The following is a 20,630-nucleotide window of genomic DNA, read 5'->3' as shown; positions in this document are numbered from 1 at the left end:
TTCATGTACAGAAACATGGACCTTGAGCAATTTGTCATTCTTTTCATTGGGAAGATCAACTTATAAATGATAAAAATAAAATTATGCACTAAGACATGAACAATGCTGTGTTTTAAGACAATAAGAATGCTGGACACTTCTTAAAGGGGAATTACCAGGGAGAGCCATGCAAGCCAAAATCACTCCATTCCAAAGCATCCCTAGCAACTTTTTTTAGCCATTTACAATATGGCCTACAGAATTCCAGTTATTCTTTTCTTTTGCTTTCCTGTGTTAACAAGCAATGTGCTTTGGATTCTATCGAACAACTAAACAAGCTACACACAATTTGGAAGGACCTATGCAGTCATCATGGCAGAAGGCGCCACAGCCCTTGCATACTATCATGGCTTTCAGCCTGCAAGAACATTTCAGTTCCAACTCATCTGCACTGCTGCTGTCGGCAAATTTCTGAACTGGGATTTGGGCATTTTGAATAGGTAGGCTTGTGGTTGTAGTTGAACTACTCCCTAAAATCCCAATAGATTTTTCAATGGCAGAGGACGCCCTTTTGAAACTTGTGCTACCAAAGTGTATTGTAGGGTAATTTCCACGCTGCTGCTGCTGCTGCGCCTGTATTTTTGGAGCAGTTAATGGGGCAAAAGGCTTCTGTGATTCTGAAAGTAAATAGGAAGGGAAGTCGGCATTTTTCAATGCAAAAGCTTTCAACTGTTCTTTGACTTCATTCTGATCGTAGGAAGCTTGTTTCATGCCTAGCTCACAGCTGCTGTTTAAGCCTTCCTCCAAAGAAACGGGTTCTGATTTTATATTGCTACAGACATTTGCCGGCTGAGGCCAACTAAGTCTTTTGGTGGTTTCCATAGTAACTCCTGGTTGTTTGTGATCAGATGGAGCTTCTGCATTGGGAGGGGGAAGGGGCGGTGGGGGTGGGGGATGCACTAATGATTTATTCTGCAGAGTTTGCGAGGCACTGGGGATGTCATCACTTTCCTTAATTTGAACGTTTGGGGAAAAAACAGTTGCCAGTCTCAGCTGGTGAGGTGCTGTAGACATATTGGCCTCTCCCAGGGCCTTCTGCTCAAGGTGCCTGCTGAAAGCAAAGGAACCACAGCCAGATGGGGGTTTTAAAGTTGCCTGCATCAAAGTGGCTGTAGTAACAGGGCCTCGGGCAGCCATTGGCATTTGGTAGAAATGTGGCTGATGGGAGGAACTCACTTCAGTGTGGAAGTTGCCATTTTTCTCTGCACTAAATAAGTTCTTCTGGAAACTGCATGAAGGCAATGGCCTTTTCTGCTGCTTAATCTCTGGACTGTGAGCTATTCTGCTTTGAATGGTGTGCTTGCTTGGCCACTCCTGTTTAAATAGCTGACCATGTCCAAGTTGATTCATGCTAGAAGTGATTATACAAGGAGCCACTTTAATATCTGAATCCACTGAAGGTTTCCCAGGCTCACATTTAATTTCCGCAGCCGTCCTGGCTACTCTCTTTTTGGGATGATTTTCACGTTTGCGGATTTGCAGCGGGAGTATATTTGTGGTTGTAAAATCTCTCCCATCTGCATTTGGGGAGCTGGAAGGGTTTTCAATTGCATTTCGTTCGGATGTGGCTGATTTACACCTGGAGGTAGTTTGCAAAGGCAAAGGAAGCCGACTGATTTCTAGTTTGGCCCCTAACCTGGGCTGTGGCAATACTTTTTCTAATGGCAAGTTGCCTTGCAGTAACTGGGTCACTAGAGGATTATTGGCTTCTACTGATGACAAGCGGCAACTTGAGGTTCCAGCCGTTGTAACTCTTTTCAGTGTCTCTGTTGTCAGTGCCAAAGAGTGCTCCATGGAATTGGTTACAGATCTCTTAGAGTTCTGAGCTGGCTGTGAACTTGGGGCTATTTCTGCAGTTTGCACAGGCATTTCAGGTCTTACAAAATCTTCCGTATCCATCCTAAAGCATTTGTCAGATTCATTTCCTTCTGACTTAACAGGCAAGGCGATGCTTGTCACAACATTTCTTGTATGCATTTCATGCAGATGTACCAAACCTGAAGGCTCTGTTTTCACATTTTTTAAACAGTTATTTTCTGAATATTCCTTATGCTTACTTGGGTTAAGATGACTGACCAAAGACTGCTCAGTATTCATTGCCTCACTGTCATTCCAACAGATTCGGCTGTTAGGATTATATGGGTTGGTACAAATACTTTCTGCTTCCCTCTTGAAAGTTAAAGGATCTTGAAAATGTTCTGAAAAACCTTGGGTAGAAGGAACAATATCCAACTGCTTATCTTGAGGCCCAAGAGGCACTTCTCGAAGAGCAGTACACGCTGCTTGTAAATGCTTGCCATCTGGCTTGGTTGGACCGTTGTTAAAGCCAGAGCTGGGCTCCAAATTTTCATTACTAAGTAGCTCTGGCCTACTTATGACGGATACTTGCGGACATGTTATGTTTTGTAAAGTAGGTTCAGTCCTAATCGGCCTGTTCTGCATTTCCATGCTACTTTCTGCACTTTCAGTGGAAAGACCCAGAGATAGGTTTGAATTCATCGTTGTCATTGTGTGGTCAACAATGACTTTACAAGGAATGGATCTATTTGCAGGTGCCTGTATATATCCTACTGAAGGTTTACCAGGCATATCTAAACGGCTTCTCATCCCCGAATTTCTCTCTATGCCATCAGCACTAATTTTGGTGGAATTATCGTAAGAATTTACAGTCATCATGCTGCTGGCAAATATAGAAATGGAAGTCCTGCCAATAGAATCTCCTACTGAAAGTGCCTCATTTCCATGTAAAGCTGCCCTAACAGAGATGTCGTTTGATAAAGCACTTGGGTCACTGCACCCAGTTAGGGATATTTTATCCGAAGGATATCTACTTATAGATCCCCCTGGAGGAATCAAAACAGAGCTGCCAGACAGGTGATCTGATAAATTACTTGCAATAGATGAAGTTGGCACAGTGGTATATTGACTTGAAATTGCACTAGTTGCATTGCTACTTGGCATTGGTAACATTTTCTCCTCTAAGGAATCTGACAAGACAGTAGTGTTGGCTGTGGCTAGAGGAGCGGAGTTTTCATGACATTTTGGCACAATAGCAACGCATGGCATGTCAGTCCCTTGGGCGGATTTCAGCATAGTTATATTGCTAGTCTTTGCCTCCGTACTTTCAACAGACATTAAAACAGAGGGCTTATCAACTGCACCTGCAAAAGAAAGTTCCTTAATTGTTCCTGACTTAGCAGTGCTACACACAGAACCAGGAACTGAGTTTTTGTTATATAGGACTGAAATACTTTCCGAAGAGGTAGAAGATAGCATTTTCTCACAAAAATGAGGCACAGATATGCTTTCGTCAGAATTTTGAACAGGGATATCAGTGCTAGTGTCTGGCAAAGTAGTGGCATTAAGAGAGTGCTGCAACAAAGCAGTAGCTTCACGAAGGTGAGCAGATTTGTTGCTAGGAGACCGACAGTTGGGATTAACTATAATTACACCAGTAGATCCTTCAATCTTTGTCTCCGAAGCCATAGAGATCTCCACAACTGATGGCGCTTCTTTCAAGGCCTGCTGAGACTTGCTTTCCTTGTTGTTCTGGAGCAAGTGGGCTCTTGCTTGGTGCTTTGCAAACAACTTGGCCTTTGTTTGCTCCTTGATGTGGGCCAATGTTCGGGTCTTCCCACCTTCACAGGGGCTCCCTAGCCCTCCAGAAACAATGCTTGCAGCTGCAGCAACTGCAGCGGCGGCTGCTGCTTCCCTCTGAGCTCTGGCTTGCTGGGCTCTGGCTTTGATATCTGCAAGAGTTCTGGCCCCCGTGTTTCTCCCGCTGCTCACAGAGGTACTTGGAGTAGCCTTAGGTTCTTGTTTGGAAATTGGCTGGCTCTTGATGATAAAAGGTGGGCCAATTTTTGAGAGTTGTATCTGAATGGGAAAAGAGAATATATGAAAACCATATTAGGAAATTATAATTTACAGTGAACGTCTTTACCATAAGATGGTAGAAAATTGTATTTAGCACAAGCAACTGTTTAATACTCTACATATTATTACACACACACACACACACACACCCATTAATATATTGCTTTATGAACTGGAAGAAATAATGAGTTCAGTTTCAGGGTCTTTTAATATTTTCCAGCACATCTATTTATGCTGCATGTCTCTTTCTATACCAGCGTTTCCCAACCTTAGGAACTTGAAGATGCGTGGACTTCAACTCCCAGAATTCCCCAGCCAGCTATGCTGTTCTATACAGTTTACTTTTCACAATCATATTTTCTGATTTTCAATGACGTATTCAGAATCTAGGTATTTGAAAAAAAAAGATTTCACTGAATTTTCTATAGGTTTTCTATAGGTTTTGCAAAATTGGAAGCCAGAAAAGCATTACCAATTATTTTCAGAGGTATTTTTTTCTTTCTAGTCATGATTATAATTTAATAAATCAGAGTTTAACTATCTATCTTAACCCAACTGTTGGTAGCATCTGAATAAACACCACTTCTGTGGAGCTCTGTTACAAGGAACTATTTATATCTGCGACTAAATAAAGGAAATAAAGCAAGAATGTAATGTTGATTGTTCATACTCGTCTACAAAATTTGTATGTCTATCTAAGTAACTGACAAAACTCCACAAAACCCTGAGGAAAGCTCTCTCTTATATCTCATATGACTTCTCTCATTTATGCTTAGTGATTCTATTATTTTCATTGTATAATATAATGCATCTTAAGAACCAGAGGCATGAAAGACACATTTTATGATTTTACAAATATTACAATGAACAATTTTCCTTTTTCATTAATGCGTTGCTCAATGACAAAACAAACATATTATTGACAATTTCTAATGCTGTGTTCCTGAGGGTGGAAAATCACTTTTATAAAATATAGTATTTCATAACGGTGACATGATGTCAACTGAGGATGTTATAAGGAAATCTATTTATTGGCACCCTGCAAGGAACAATGAAATGATTTTGCAGGCAAAAATTAGTAATTATTTGTGGCAACTGCTTATGGAAACAGCTTCCAGTGTTTCTTGATTTAACTGAAATACAGTCCAGGTAATAAGTAAGTTTGTAAAGGTTTATTTCAATTTACCTTTAAGGGTGGGACTCTGGGCTCTTCTCGAGGTGGTGGCTCTCTTTCAGATGAATTTGTTGATGAATTACGATGGGTCTGATCATCTTCAATTCTAGCTCTCTTCTCTTTACAGATTCCAAAACTGTGATGTTCAGCTGTTTTCCTCTTTGGAATCTCCAGGTCCCTGCTTTCATTTCTTACTTCAGGTGACTTGGTAACTTCACTTGATTTTGAAGAATAGGAACTTTCAAACCGATTCTGTACAGCCCCTTGAAGTTTATGAGGCTTATTTCTGCCAATTTCTAAAGACGATGTTGAGGTATATAACTTAGTGTGAGACTTAGATGGAAGAGATTCAATATTTTTGCATTCTGCTACTTCCGTTAAGATAGATACTTCCAGTTGAGAGATTGCACTTTTATTTTCAGATCGTTGCTGGCTACCATGACTTCTCATTTTTATCACTTCTGGAGAAGAGCTTTCTGCAAGAGGAGAAATGAAACGGTTCTCTATTTCAGTTTGAGACCCACAGGTTTGATCACTAAGATTTCTGGACTGGGATCCTTCTGCTATTGAAGGTTCAGATATGACAGCTTTCATAGCATCGGGTACACCTTGAAATGAATTTTGTTGTGATGGAATATTATCTTCTTGTGGAATATTAGGAATGCCACAGGTTTCTTCTTTCAGAGGTGACAAGGATTCTTCAGACAAACACAACGATTTTCTTTGCTGAATAGATCTTTCACTTACTGGCGAATTGGAAAGTGGAGATGCTTCTGAAGGTAATAGTAAACTATTTGAATGAGATGTTTCAGAAGCTAAAAGAACAGAAGACACTGAAGAAGTTTCAGATGTCAAGGGCAAATCAGACATTGGGGAAGTTTCTGATGGTAAAGGTAAATTAGAAACTGGTGATGCCTCTGAAGTTAGGGGCAAATTTGACAACAGAGATGCTTCTGATGTTACAGGTGAGGCTGGCAGTGGAGATATTTCAGACATTAGAGATGTATTCAGATTATCATCAACAGTTTTTTGTTGAGTATCAATTTCAGCGTTTTCAGTGCAAGACATGTCTGATAAGCACACAGTTTCAAGAGACACTGGTGTAGAAGGTTCCTCTGTAGTAGACTGGGTGTCACCTCCAGGAGATGCAAAACTGGCAGATGGCTCTTCTGGGCTTTCAGCAGAAAAAGATGTTTCAGAAATACAAGCATTTTCAGATGACAGTTCATCAGGGTTACTCTGCAATTCCGTATGTACTGCAACACCTCCACCAGTGAATAAGGAACCATTAAGGACAGGGGAATATTTTCCATGAGGACTAGGTTCTTTTATGGATTCCAAATCTTTTTCTTCCACATTACTAACAGAATTTGAGGAAGAAGCAGATTGTGAAGGTGACAAACTGCTTTCTATCTGCTTTGTTATGACTGGCATTTCTTCCTGGGGATACGCCAATCTTTCCTCTTCTTTAATTTCAACATGAGATAATGGACTTAATACATCATTCATCACAATAAATGATTCAGAATTCCCTGTAAGTGGTAAAGGATCTGTTTCTTCATTTGTACCAACTGGACTAACTGGTTGTTCTGAATTCACATGTTCTTTTTGGTTCTCTTCCTGACATTCACAAATACTTGTCTCAACTTCCTCAGCAATCTCTTCTTGAATAATGGATTCTTCTGGAATCAAAATGTCTTCTGTTTCTGCCATTAGATCCTTGGCAGGAACATGCTCCATGTTGCAAAGTGCCTGACAGAAATCTCTCTCTGGCAAGAGTGGTGACTGGTTGCTCTTTTCTTCATGATCATCAAAAGAGGGCTCTTTTGAAGGACCAGGCAAATCCGAAGAACCAGAGAGGGATTTATTATTGTCTTCATTATTTTGTACTGATGTAAGCTTCCTAGATTCTTCCACTGACATCCCCAACCTAGTCAGAGATCACAGTTAAATTACATAATCATATTTCAATAAACATACATCAGAAAAAAACAGCTATATTCATTCTATGCTATAAACATATAGTCTCCAAAGGAATCAAATATACCAAATTCCTGATCTACAAAAAGTGTATTTGACTAATAAAATAATTTTTAAATGTGCTTATATAAAAACATGTTTTTTGCCATTAATTTACAGGGTAGGGTTAGGGTTTCATTCCACATTGATATATACTCAACTAAAGCCAGGGCAAAGAGAATCACATGGTTACATACAGAAAATTACTGTGCTCGCCCTGGTATCCAGCCTTCAGTGATATCATAGAAAATCTATGTGTGGACTGGAGAATGTGTTAAAAGCCTGTTATCTCTGGCCATTTCTCCACTAGCAGTTTACAGCATATTCTAGAGTCATCCAACCATTATTGTGCCAAAATAACAGTAATGAGGACAGATTCTATATCACCTTCATGATGGCTGGATGATGCCATGAAGGTATTATAAATCTCCAAAAAGGAAAAAGGGCTCAAATTTTGTTATTTTTAACTTCCTTCACTGGTGGTTTTTTATTTATTATTATTATTATTTCAGTCTACTGATAGAAAATATTTTTGTCTTATCTAACTATTCTGTCCCTATAAATATAGCACTTGGGGTACATAATATTTTTAGGTCTGAGGGTCCCTTTAATGATGTGCCATTAAAGCAAGTGTCAAACTCGCAACATCACGTGACGTGTTGCGACGTATCGTGCCTTTTTTGCCATTGCCGGCAATGGGGTGGGCACGGTTTCGCTATGATGCATCCGGCCTGTGGGCTGGGAGTTTGACGCCCTTGCATTAAAGGAATTACACTGTCTGATATGTAATGTTTGGATTTGTTATGAGGAAAAGGTGATCTCGGGGTGTGTATAATTTTCTTGAAAATATTTATATATTAATTTAATGCTCTTCAGATGAGTCAAACTACAATTCCAATCAGCCCCAACTACTCCCATTCAGGGATAATAGGAGAAGACCACATGAGATAAAAGATGGATTAAACAAGAAGAACCACAATAGACTTAATTTTCTTAGAATGAGAAAACACTACATAAAATTAGCAAAGGTTTTGGTAGTACAGACAATGTAATCTCTACACATATTTTAAGTACTAGTGTGTCAAAAATGAATAAAATCGGGGTCATTGAGACATTTAAGAAAGAGATTGGAGATAGCTATTTTGGAAAAGTAGAACTGATATTCTTTCTGGGGGGAAAAATGTCTGCATGGGTTTCCAAACTCTGAAGTGGGAAACTATCTTGCAAAAGTGTTTGCGCTAACCTGGATGCATGTTTTTTTTTAAAAAAAGGGATAGGAAAAAATATTTTTCATATCAGAATTATGAAATCTCTTTGTCTATGAAAGCATAAAATACATATGATTATGATTTGCAGAAATATTGTTATATTACTGCAGTGATCTAGTCAATCATATATATAACTTTCATAACAAAAAACCCTTTAAGATAGAACTACTTTTGAAAGCTTTTAAATATTTTCTTCAAAAAGAAAATTATAAACATATGACTGCAACTGAGCCCAAAATTATGTTAATAAAAGTTATGGCAACTGTTCAGTGGGTCCTTATGTGACTGCATCTGATTTTACAACCTTTTGGGCAGCCGTTCTTAGTGAATACTGCAGTTATTAAACAAACACCATGGTCATTAAGCAAACAAGCAGTCATTACGTGATCTCACTGTACCCAATGTATGTATTTTACTGGAAACCAGAAGTGAATACAGATTTCTAGTAAAAAAAGATTATAAATTGTGGTCATCTGATCACAGGATGCTGCAAGCAGCTGTAAATGTGGCCAGTTGCCAAGTGCCCAAAATGACCGTGGGCCCCTGGCTGTCAGAACTTTGAAACTGAGCTGTAAATAGCTCTGGACAGGTTCATTGTAACTTCCAAAGTTTGTTAAGTGACCAGTTGTAAATTGAGGACTACCTATATAAAGGAACTAAAATGAATACAATTTGTTAGTATAACATATGTGATTGCCTGCAGTGAATTTGAGAACATGACACAAATGTCTAATGTAACTGTTCTTTTTCTGATTAGAAAATAATTTCATCTGCTTAAATGATTAAACATTTACTATTGAATGTCTGTCTGTATAATAGCTTAATACTTGTTTATGAAAGCATGTTACTCTGAACCTTTTTTCAAACACAAATATTCTTCCACTGTTGTTTTTTGTATTTCTGTAAAATACAATATGCATTTCTAAACAATGTAATACACAAACATACATTGTTTTTATTCACTCAAGTAAATGCCCTAGTAAAGGATATTATGGAGGAAAAACAAGTACTAAAATAATTTTTGTGATTACATTTAACTAATTTTATTACCTATGATTCCTTCTGAAATTTGAAGGTTAAAAAAAGGATGGGTTTTACCTATTCATATTCAGTCTGTATTATATTGTCTATATTTGAATTTAATACATCTGTGTTTAATATAGTTGGGGAAGGTTTTGATGAAACTGTAGATTACTTTTAGTGTTTAAAATAGAAGGTTGAGAAATTGAAAAAAGAAATCCAAGGAAGCTTTAGCAATGGCAATAGGAACTGAAATAATTGGCAAATTTATTAGGCATTTTGTAAAAAACTAAAAGTTAGATTTCATGAAAGGCAATTGTATATTTTAATAGCTAGGCACATTGTTACATATTGGAGGACATTTTTCCCCCTTTAATACTCACTTTTCTCCATAAAATCTTTCAAAGAACTTCTCTTTCCAGGGTTCTGTTTTCTTTTCCTTTTCAATTTCTTGCCTGATGCGCAACTGCATCTCAGGTGTAAATTCTCCTAAAAGATACAAGAAATGGAAGGTCCAAAGAATTAACCAGGGGTGCAACTGAGTTTTGTGTAGTGTAGGAATTTCTGCAGGCGACCCCTTTATACAAATGCTGTGCTAAAGTTGCTTGGCCAACTGTGCTCTAAGGTTTCAAAACTTGGACAAATGTCAAAAGATTTTTTGCACATCAACATCGCTTTCCTAAACATCATGCAGTTCCTGTGCTCTGCTAGCTGCTGCTTGAGATACCACCATCTTTGGGCAGCAGTTTTTCATGAGGCATGGCCGGTTGAAGTTTTCCCCTACTGCAAAGAGTTCAATCAAAAATTTGAATCCAAACTTCAAAACTCAATCCAAAATTTATTTGCGAGAAACCTATGCTAAAATGGTGCTTGTAGTGCTGTTTTTAGTATTTCTAGAGTGTATTGGTGGGATTTAGTCACATGCATTTAGGTTTCCAAAGCTGACACTGATGAAAATGCTTGTTCATATTTTAAGTGGAAGTACCCAATGATAATCTATGGTGAGGTATAAGAGACAGACGTGCTTAATACAACTGGAAGATGATCTAGTGTACATAGTTTTGAAATCTTGCCACTTTACGTATTATCAATTTCTTTGCTTAGTTTTCTATCCCGCCTTTCCTCCAGGAGCTCAAGGCAGTGTTACAGCACCCTGTTCCCAATTTTCCCCCACAACTCTGCAAGAGACATTGGGCTGAGAGAGAATAAAGTACGGTATTTAAAGTATTGAAATGTATGTTTCCTTGCTGTGACACAAGACGGGATCTCTTTATGGAGGAAAAACACTATTGGTTAAATCTAGTAACAAGTAGAAAATTACCTTCTGCCAATCGCTGTTTCCACCCTTGTGCTGCATATGCAAAGAATTCATTATTTAGAGCGGAACTACTGAGGCGCAAAACTCCATCACTTCCCATCTAGAAAATAAGCCGATGGTAGCAGAAGTCACTGTCAGAGATTGCTTCAACTAAGAGTACATAAGAAGAGAGCTCCAATCATGTGAAATGGGGAAGGATAGAAAGTAGGAATAACATAGGGAATAATTTGCTAATGTTAAATAGCATTTTCATTATAGTCATCAAATTAAATGCAAGTGGCCTAATCCAACATCAGTGTGCCTATAATAATGTTCTGTTGTTTATGATATTGGAATCCTTTGTTTACGTGGAAATTGTTAAGTCCATTCTGTTCAATGGGGCTAATTTTCAAATAATGATGCAGTCTTTGTTTATGATCTAAGTGCAAATCAAAGAAACATAATAGCAACGTTGGAAACAACATGTCCAATATCTCATCTCTAAAAAAAGAGTGAAGTTATTTCAGTGACTAGCAAGAAATTATTAGACCAACAGTGTGTCCAAATTTCATACAAAGTGAAGAAATAAGTAAACTTATGCATTATTTCACAGAACTGCAATGGGTAGAATTCAAAGCTAATAAAACAATATACTAATAGAATTCTGTGACCCTTCCTTCAGTCAAGTTTCTAATGATGACATGAGATGAATGAAGTGCAATGGATGACTTGCAGTGGAGATAAAATAGATACATTAAGAGTGTGGGCAACCTTTTTTTTGGTAGCTGAGGGCTACACCTTTATATTTTTTTGGATCTCAAAATCTATAGTGTGCACTCACAATGTTATGTTACAGCTCGCAGAGTGATTAGGAAAGTAGGTATGGTTAATAAAAACCAAAATAAGAAGTGACAGTTTTAGATTCTGGCTTCCTCCATTCATCTTAATCTCTTTTTAGATTACGGATTGGAAGTCGGGTACCATTTTACACTAGAAACGTTTGAAATATGAAAAGATCCATTTTTCACCAAGTAAAGTTTCACAATTCTCATGATCTAATTTAAATATGTTAAATAAAATATATTACTTTCAAAGGAAAAAGAGAGAAAAAATCTGTCAGTTAAACTAATTGTTATGAGCTTCTTCTAAGACTTCTGCTCAGTATCAATCACTACATGAGAATGTTTTTAAATCTTTAGTGCATGTATTGTATAAATTAAAGAATTAAAGAAAATGAAAGGAAGAGAAAACTAAAAATTTCTAAGTAGACATTTAATTCAATAGTCTATGTTACAAAGAAGGCACAATTAACTATGAGAATCATGCCAATAAAGGATTTTTAAAATACTATTGATTTTTACGATTCTTAACTGCTACCTCATGGAAACAATGCTTTAATGAGCCAGAGTAAGAAATGTTTTTAAAAGTTATTTTCTTCTTCTTTGGGGTTTGGAATTCTGATTTTGTTGAATTAAACACAATGAAATTACTATTCACCAGGCATGCACTTTCTGAAGAACTTGCACCAAAAAGATTAGTTTTTTAAAAAAAATATTTAAAAGTGGAAAACATATTTAATAGAACCCACCAGTTATTTTCATAAGCCAAGAAAAACTCAGAACCTTAGTAAATAATAACCTTTTTGTAACTGGAATACATATTATACCATGTAAACATTCATTTTATAAAACTTCAAATCTTCATGATTTCCTAAAAGAATATACTATTTTACAGATGATCAAATTTTCCTGTATAGCTGACACCTTCAGAAGCATTCAACCAGTTAAATCTATTATCTGTTTGACTCCCTGCAGCTCAATCCAATATTGCATATATAAAGCTACTGCTTAACCTTTATACATAATTGATAAGCAGAAATATTTCTCAAATAAAAGATTCAGTTATTATAGGTTGTAATTCTATAGTTAATATAAGCAGTAATACTGTAGATGTTACATTATTTGATTATACTACAATAGTAAAGCTTTAGCCTTATAACATCAAAGGCTTACTTTACTAAATTAACATTTTATCATCCAATATTGATTTCCCATTTTAAAGGACAGTATTAAATTATTATTGCCTTTTAGAAATTTGTGAGGAAAAGATTATTGTAGAAACTTTCTTGTAGACATTTAAGAGGAAGGTGCCATAAAGAAAATGATTAGCTGTAACATTTTTTAGAAATGTAATAACACAGAGAGATTAAACTATGTTTAAGACAGTCTATAAAATAAAGCTGAATGTTTACCATTCCATCATTTGTCAGATTGATCAAATCTCATAGGAGTCTATTTTTCAATGTGTAAAATGTGACTCCATTTCATATCCATTACAATTTTGACTTTAATCCAAAGTACCTTCTGAGGCATGAAGAAATCTGGAGTCTTATATTGTAGCTTTTACTAGTATTAAATTATAAACACACTATCAAAGAAAGATTATGGCAGTCTGAAGATTCACATATGTAATAAGTACTAACAAATTAGTAGAAAAATGTCCACGATTGGCAAGTTCAGAGCCAAAAATCCACACACTGTAAGTAATTTAGAAACGTCACTAAAAACTGCTCCATAAATTACAATCCAGAAGAAATCACAAGATACCCAAATATTTCAGCTGAGCAACTTCCATAAAAGGTACATTTTCTACAAGGAAATTTAGCAGTTAGGTAAGCTTCCTTAAACAAATACATGTGTGCAACTGGCATATCTGTATGTATACTGTATGTTCACCCTTTGCACCTTGACATGCCAGAGAAACAAATCCTGGCTGGAGGTTTTTTTAGGTTCAAACTCAGAATAGAAGGCGTTTTACCATTCTGCAAGGGGAACGAACGTTCTTAATTTTCCCTATTTTGCCATAGGAATAGGGGTTTAATGATCCTGATGCACACCTTAGTATCCACTATCATATTACAGGGATGGATCAATGCTTAAACTACTGTACACAATACCAAAACATCTTCAAAATACAGTAAGTGTAAGAAAATGACTGAAGTTATTTTTCAACATGGTGCACACCGGATGAGTTGACAATACGGATTACTCTTAGAGTTCCAGGTGAAACATTCTTTAGCTACATGAATGAATTTTATTTGAGAAAACCAAGTAAAATGCAAAACGATAGCAATATAGATTTTTGTGGAAAGGGGTTTAATTATATTTATATATTTTACATTCTGAATGGGAAATGAAATGAAAAATTATTTTCCAAATTATACTGGATAATATATACTGTCAGTTTGTGGAATGTATGGGTAGAAAAGTATGCTTAGTGGGATACATATAATAGTTATACATGTCATGATAAACTTATCTCAGTAATTTAAACTTCCTCTGGCTATAAATAAAGGAAATTGAGGAAATATTGGGCCATATATTACCAAATGCACATTGCAACAGACAATTAAATGAGTATGTTTCAAAATATTAAACTACAGAATCATCAGAATATACTGAGATTGGCATGGTGACTATACAATAGCAGAGATTTAAATCTAGTTTTGAAAATACAAAAAGGGCTTACCTAACTAAGCACTTTTCATATATTAAGCCAATTCATATACCATGCATATCAACTTGCTGTTCTGGTATATAAGCAATACAGCTAAATAGCATAAAATGAAACACTTGATTATTATAACACTTATCGAAACTGTTATTCATGGCTAGTGAATTGATAGCAGAAATTTACTGAAATTTACTGAATCAGGTCATTAATCTATTTAGACTGATATTGTTTCTGGTCAGATTTACTGATATTTGCTGCGTTAAATATTTTCCTTTAAGGTCTTGAATTAAGGGCATTCTGCTTATAAAATCTGTGTTTGTCCTAAATTAAAACCACAAAATTGCAACTGAATAATGCTGCCCTTGCGACACAGTTGCAAGGTAATCTAGTTTTATATTCTCTCTCTGTATACAGAGATTGTATATAAAAAAAATCCCAGTGTGTTAGAGACTAGAAAGTATGTAAACAGTGTGTCTAAGAAAAACTGCAGGTAATCAAGTATGTATCTTCCCAAGAGTAGCAAAAGAAAATTGGACAGCAAACCAATTTCTTAAATGTAACAGCCACAATTCAGAAAAGTACAAGCAAAGGATCCATCAGCTTACTGGAAGAACAGGTTACTATTTGCAACAAGCAGAGAAAGAAGGAATGGGGAGAAGTGCAGGAAAAAAAGAAGATAAAGCTTTTTTCTGTCTATTTTGGGTTGCAGCCAACAGCTTAAAATAATTTTTTATTATAGTAACTGAGAGACTTTTATTAAAAAGGAATATAAATAAATGTTCTCCATTACCCAACCATAAAAGTATTTAAAAAGTTGACACCTCATTTTTCTAATGGAAAATTGGGCATTAATCATGTCATACACTCTTTTTTGGAAACCATAACATCTACTGGTACTGTGGCAAACTAAAAATATACCAATTTTGTTTCTAAATTTACACTTTATAACCGAGATCTTTTTTGCTTTGCTAGCTGATAGAAATATCTCAATAGACAACATCTTACTAGCTTCCAAAATCAAGGGTTAGAGATAGAAGATGATGTGCCACCCATTCCTCAACTTTATCATCCTGCCTTAAGTGTCATCAGGGTAAAAAAAGATGAAAGAACTATTGTTTTAGGTTGTTTTAGATCAAAATTGACTATTGATCTTGGGAGAACATGTGAGAAGCTTCTAGAAATCAAAACTGGGAGCGCAGTATTTTGGATAAGAAATCTAATATCAAATGGTCAGGGAATATGATCACATTTATGGAAAGATATAAACCATCTTGGAAGGGCACAAGAGATGAAACAGATATCATTGAGTATATCAGAAGAAATACAAAAGACAACCAAGGTTGGGTTTTTTTTTAATTTCCCATGTTAGCAGATAATTGATTTAGGTAAGTTCTTCATTGCAGGGTGGAACGTTCCATGGACTTTGTCTTCAATGGGAAAGTCAGCAGCCCTCTCATTAATTGATTTAATTAATCTCTGGATATTTCAACAAATTCGTGAAAAAGAAACTGGTAGGTCAAAATTTAGAGAGATGATATAGGTTTTAGAGTGGCAGTCAGGCCAGAAATACTTTCATAATTTTTTTTAAAAAATATGGAGTTTGGTCTGATAGCTCCAATAATTCTTCCCCTATTATTCCACAGCTTCAAAACATCTGTCTTTAGAAACAATTTGGGGCAATAAGGAACATCTGAACCTTGTTAGTCTTCTAAAGGCCAGAGATACAGAAAAATGGCAAAAAGGAAGATCATATGTTCTCTTATTTGTTTCATTACAGAAGTTTGATCTAGAAGGGTTATTTATGCTTTGATTTGTTAGATTTACAGGTCAATCTTTCATCAGGAGCTCAGCACAGATAGTTGTCTCTTTTATTGTGATAGCTTCAGCTTAGGTACTTTTCAAGGACAGCGTGCTTTAGGCACTATATTTTATATGATAGCAGCTAGGAATCCATAAATGCCTTGGTATATACATCCACTGAGTTTAGTTTAAAAGAGGTTGTTGAGTTGAAATTGAAATGCTCTATCACAGAATAAGTGGGACTGGGAAAATGACTTGCTCATTCATTCATTTTCTGCCTTTCTGTTGATAGGCACTCAATTTGAGAGAGAGGGGGAGACTAAGAAGATTGCTGGTTGTTGCTGTCTCATTTAGATAAAATTTTCTTGTACAGTGAACCCACTGTTTGTTAAGAGGCATATTTTTGCCAGAAACCAAAAGTAAATGCTGGTTTCTGGCAAAAATGCCATAAATTGTGGTCATGAGATTGCAGGTTGCTCTACATAGTCTAAAATACATACATGCGACTATAGGCAGGCAGGCATCAGAACTTTGAACCTGGGTCACAACTAGCTGTTTTAGGAATCCATCATAACTTTAATCAATCATTAAGTGACCAATTGTAAATGGAGGACTACCTGTAATGGAAAAACACCAAAAAACACCAGGGGAGAAGAGAGACTCACTACAGCAACCTGCAGAAAGAGGAATTACACCAGATTTGCTTCAGGAAATATTTGAACAACTGAACAATAAGTAAGCAGCATCACCTGATATTAAATTGACAGCATCTGAAAAAAATGGTGAAAGATTTGTAAAGATGAAAGAAAAGGTGAAATAATAAAGAGGACACAGATAAACAATGTAGAATAAATACAAAATTTGCAAGAATAAGAAATGTTTCAAGGAGTGTTTTGGTGCACTCTGTCAGTAAGAAGACAAGGAATCATGTTTTGCAGCAGCATTTTAATGCAAAACTGAAAATTGATAATACAAAGAAATTGTTCCTAAAGAAATACCTATTTAAATTTTGTGTAAGAGAAAAGAATACTGTTTTTTGACTGAATGATTAAAGGAGAAAAATATTCCATGTCAATGTCACATATTGGAAGGTGTAATCTTTGTTTAAACAGCAGAGCTTTTGATTGAATTCTGTCCAAAAGGCAAGGGAATTTAAAAATAAAATAAAATTCAAAGAAGAATTGCAGAGACTCAAATAGAAGTGTCAGTGGAGATTGCAAAAGAAAACTGAAACTGGAGATCTTGAATTAAGTGCTACAGGTAGAGAAATTAAATTAAAAATAAATATGGAATTATTTTATATATAAATTCCCAATTAAAAGCATGGTAGATTTGTTGGGGTGGAAATTAATATGCATGGAACTAAAACTTAGACGGCCCAAATTTGGACAAAGTATTGTTTTACAAATGAAAAAACTAATATATGTTGCTTCTGAAAATTAATGTTTGCTGGAGTGATCTCCCCACAACTGGACAGAACTTCTGAGAAAAATATTAAAATCACTCAAAGCAAGTTATCAAAGTTTTCTTTGATCTGATGGTCAATTTAGGGCTGGGTGATATATATGGAGAAAGAAAAATGGTACTTTAAGAAATTATGCCTACTTTTTTGAAAGATATATACCCTTTTCAAAAATAGACATGTTCAAATGACTTGGTGTTGGTTATGAAAGATACTTTAAAGGGAAATAAAATATTAATGGCAAATTAAAAGTTCTTAGTGCATTAGCAGATTTCATGATTAATAAACAAAATATGAAGATGTTAACAAGAACTGTGAAACTGGAAGATCAAACAGAATTGATGAATAAAATGGGCTTTAAGATTGACAGGAAGATAAAATATCTGAGTATCACTATGACAAATATGAATTGTATGTTATTTCAAAATAATTATGTTAAGACATGGAATGAAGTTAAAAAGTTAGCTTAAGATGGGAAAATTACAACTGTCATCGCTGGGAAGAATTTCTGTGATAAAAGTGAATGTCTTCCCTAGAATGATGTTTTTGTTTTAGACAATATCTGACAACTGATACACCATTTAAACAGTGGCAGAAAGATATACCTAAATTTGTATGGGAGGGGAAAGAGCCACAAGTTAAATATAAGGTGTTATAAGATGCAAAATAAATGTTTATCTGATTTGAAATTGTATTTTGCAGCTTGCTGTTTGATTTGGATGAAAGAATGGGTATTACTGAGAAATGAAAAGTTTTGGAGTTAAAGGACATGACCCAAGTTTTCAGTGTCATGGATGATTGTGGCATGACAAAGTCAAGTCTAATGTGGATTTTAAAAATCATTATGTTAGGTGTGCCATATTAAGAATACGGAATATATACAAGTTGAGGTTATGGATCTCGGCACAAGAAGTATCTTATATATAAGAAATGGGCAAATACAAATGGCTATCTTACTGTGAGATACCAGAATTTTGTGAAGGAAAATATAAAGGATCTCGGAGTCCTAGTGGACAATCTGGAAAGAGTACAGAGAAGAGCAACAAAGATGATTAGAGGTCTGGAGGCTAAAACATATAAGGAACGGCTGCTGGAATTGGGTATGTCTAGTTTAACGAAGAGAAGGACTAGGGGTGACATGATAGCAGTGTTCCAATATCTCAGGGGCTGCCACAAAGAAGAGGGAGTCAAGCTATTCTCCAAAGCGCCTGAAGGCAGGACAAGAAGGAACTGATGGAAACTAATCAAGGAGAGAAGCAACCTAGAACTAAGGAGAAACTTCCGGACAGTTAGAACAATCAACCAGTGGAACAACCTGCCTCCAGAAGCTGTGAATGCTCCAACACTGGAAGTTTTTAAGAAGAGACTGGACAGCCATTTGTCTGAAATGATATAGGGTTTCCTGCCTGAGTAGGGGGTTGGACTAGATGACCTCCAAGGTCCCTTCCAACTCTACTATTACAATTATGATTAAAATAAAATCAAAAGAACTGATGGCAGAGGGATATAGCATAGAAAATGAAGAAGCTAAAATGCTCTGAGACTTTAGAATTCAAATAGAAAGTACCTGCCTCATTACACCCCAGACTTAACGATTGTTGGTAAGAAAGGCAAAAAAATCTGGATAGTGGACACGGCAGTAGTTGGAAGCAGCAAAAGCGGAGAGAAAGAACTAGAGAAAACCACAAAATACAACGGTAAATATAAATAGATCAACTGTGGCAAACAAAAGAAAGCAAAGATAGTACCAACAGTGATAGACATCTTGGGTGCAACCCCAAAACATCTGGAACACCACTTGAATACCATCAGCATTGACAAAATCATCATCAGTCAACTGCAAGAAGCAGCTTTACTTGGGACTGTTTACATCCTGTGATCATACTTTTAACACCATTAAACAAGTCCCAAGTCCTTGGGAAGAACTTGATAGGTGGGCAAAAATACCAAATCAGTCTAAAATCGGGCTGACTATGCCACCAATCATAGTAATAACTATTATTTATATATAATTTATATGCCACCCAACTCCAATGATTCTGAAAAATTTACTGAATGGTAATCAGAGCAGTCACAATGAATGGGCCATGCAACGGAAATGATGCTGTTGGGAAATAATCAGACAAGCATGGAGAAGGAATCAAGCAGGAAATTAGCCTTGAATCACTGTGTAGCTTCCAAGGGATCCAAGACTGAACCCCCATGCAACTCCATGGAGCCTTATCTATCTGTTTCCAAGGGAAGATAAGCAGTCTAGGGAGATTTCTTGTATTATAGGCAGAATACAATAAAGTAGTTAGCTTGAACTCTACATGTATTGATCTGGTCACCTGTGCCTGACAGGTGCCTCAAGGGTGGAATCACACTGTTGCAGAGCCATTGGGGAGTCACTGTATCACTCTAAAGGGTCTTGTTTCTTCTTGACTGACTAATTTAAGTATCCAAAGCCAAATTTATATATCTATTGATATATTCAGGGGGTGAAAGCAATGGATCTAACTGTGCAAATAATTTACTAAACTTGATAACATGAGAGCTGGGGATAAAAAATCCCTGCAGTGGCAATGTCTTTTGCCTTCCTGATCAAGAGGGCTGTATAACAAAGGAGCATGACCAGAGGATTTTTCTCTTTATCTCACTCTCATCTTTGAAGTTTCTGGGAGCATTTTATCCTATGTATTTGGTTTGGTATTAGTTTACCACTGATGTTTTCTCCTAAGCCAAGAATATTGTCATATCTGCCTGCTATTATTAAAGTCTGGTTATCTTAAAGGAAAAGATCTAAGAGGATGTCATTTTCTTCCCCAGAGGTGATTTAGAGATTTTCTTTTTTTTTAACCCCACCCCCACCCCCCTCTTTAATTGTTCAAAATAGCACAAAAGTGACATATACTAAGCACTGGGTAAAGGTGAACCTGGTAAACAGCCAGGATAAAGTCCTATGAGGGCTGTTCCTGTCTCAGTGGAAAATACATCAGGTCGATATAAGACTGACAGAAGCAATCTTAAGGACTGAACAGGAAAGTGGGATAGAGCACAATGCACTATAATGGGAAAGAGCAGGGTAAAGAATAAGGGAGAGAGAAAGAAGTCTGCTCATCGGCTATCTTCTAGGGACGTACTTTGCCTACCAAATCTTTCCACATGGTAAAGATTGTGTGG

General features: G+C 36.3%; 1 protein-coding gene across 1 annotated transcript in view; it reads right to left on the bottom strand.

The window, feature by feature from the left end:
- Positions 1–297: 297 nt before the first annotated feature.
- Positions 298–20,630, bottom strand: part of ASXL3 (ASXL transcriptional regulator 3) — a gene marked incomplete at both ends in the record, with an annotated part of 110,865 nt that continues 90,532 nt past the window's right edge. Inside the window, 4 exons of the mRNA XM_083360753.1 lie at positions 298–3,915; positions 5,102–7,019; positions 9,780–9,885; positions 10,718–10,814. Of these exons, the coding sequence (XP_083216879.1) occupies positions 298–3,915; positions 5,102–7,019; positions 9,780–9,885; positions 10,718–10,814 (5,739 nt within the window). The remainder of the gene's footprint in view (positions 3,916–5,101; positions 7,020–9,779; positions 9,886–10,717; positions 10,815–20,630) is intronic.

This window comes from Vipera ursinii, assembly GCF_947247035.1.
Source record: "Vipera ursinii genome assembly, chromosome: 3".
In the NCBI taxonomy this organism is placed as follows: domain Eukaryota; kingdom Metazoa; phylum Chordata; class Lepidosauria; order Squamata; family Viperidae; genus Vipera; species Vipera ursinii.
Note: the sequence above shows the minus strand (reverse complement) of the source record. Positions and strands in the feature narration are given on the sequence as shown.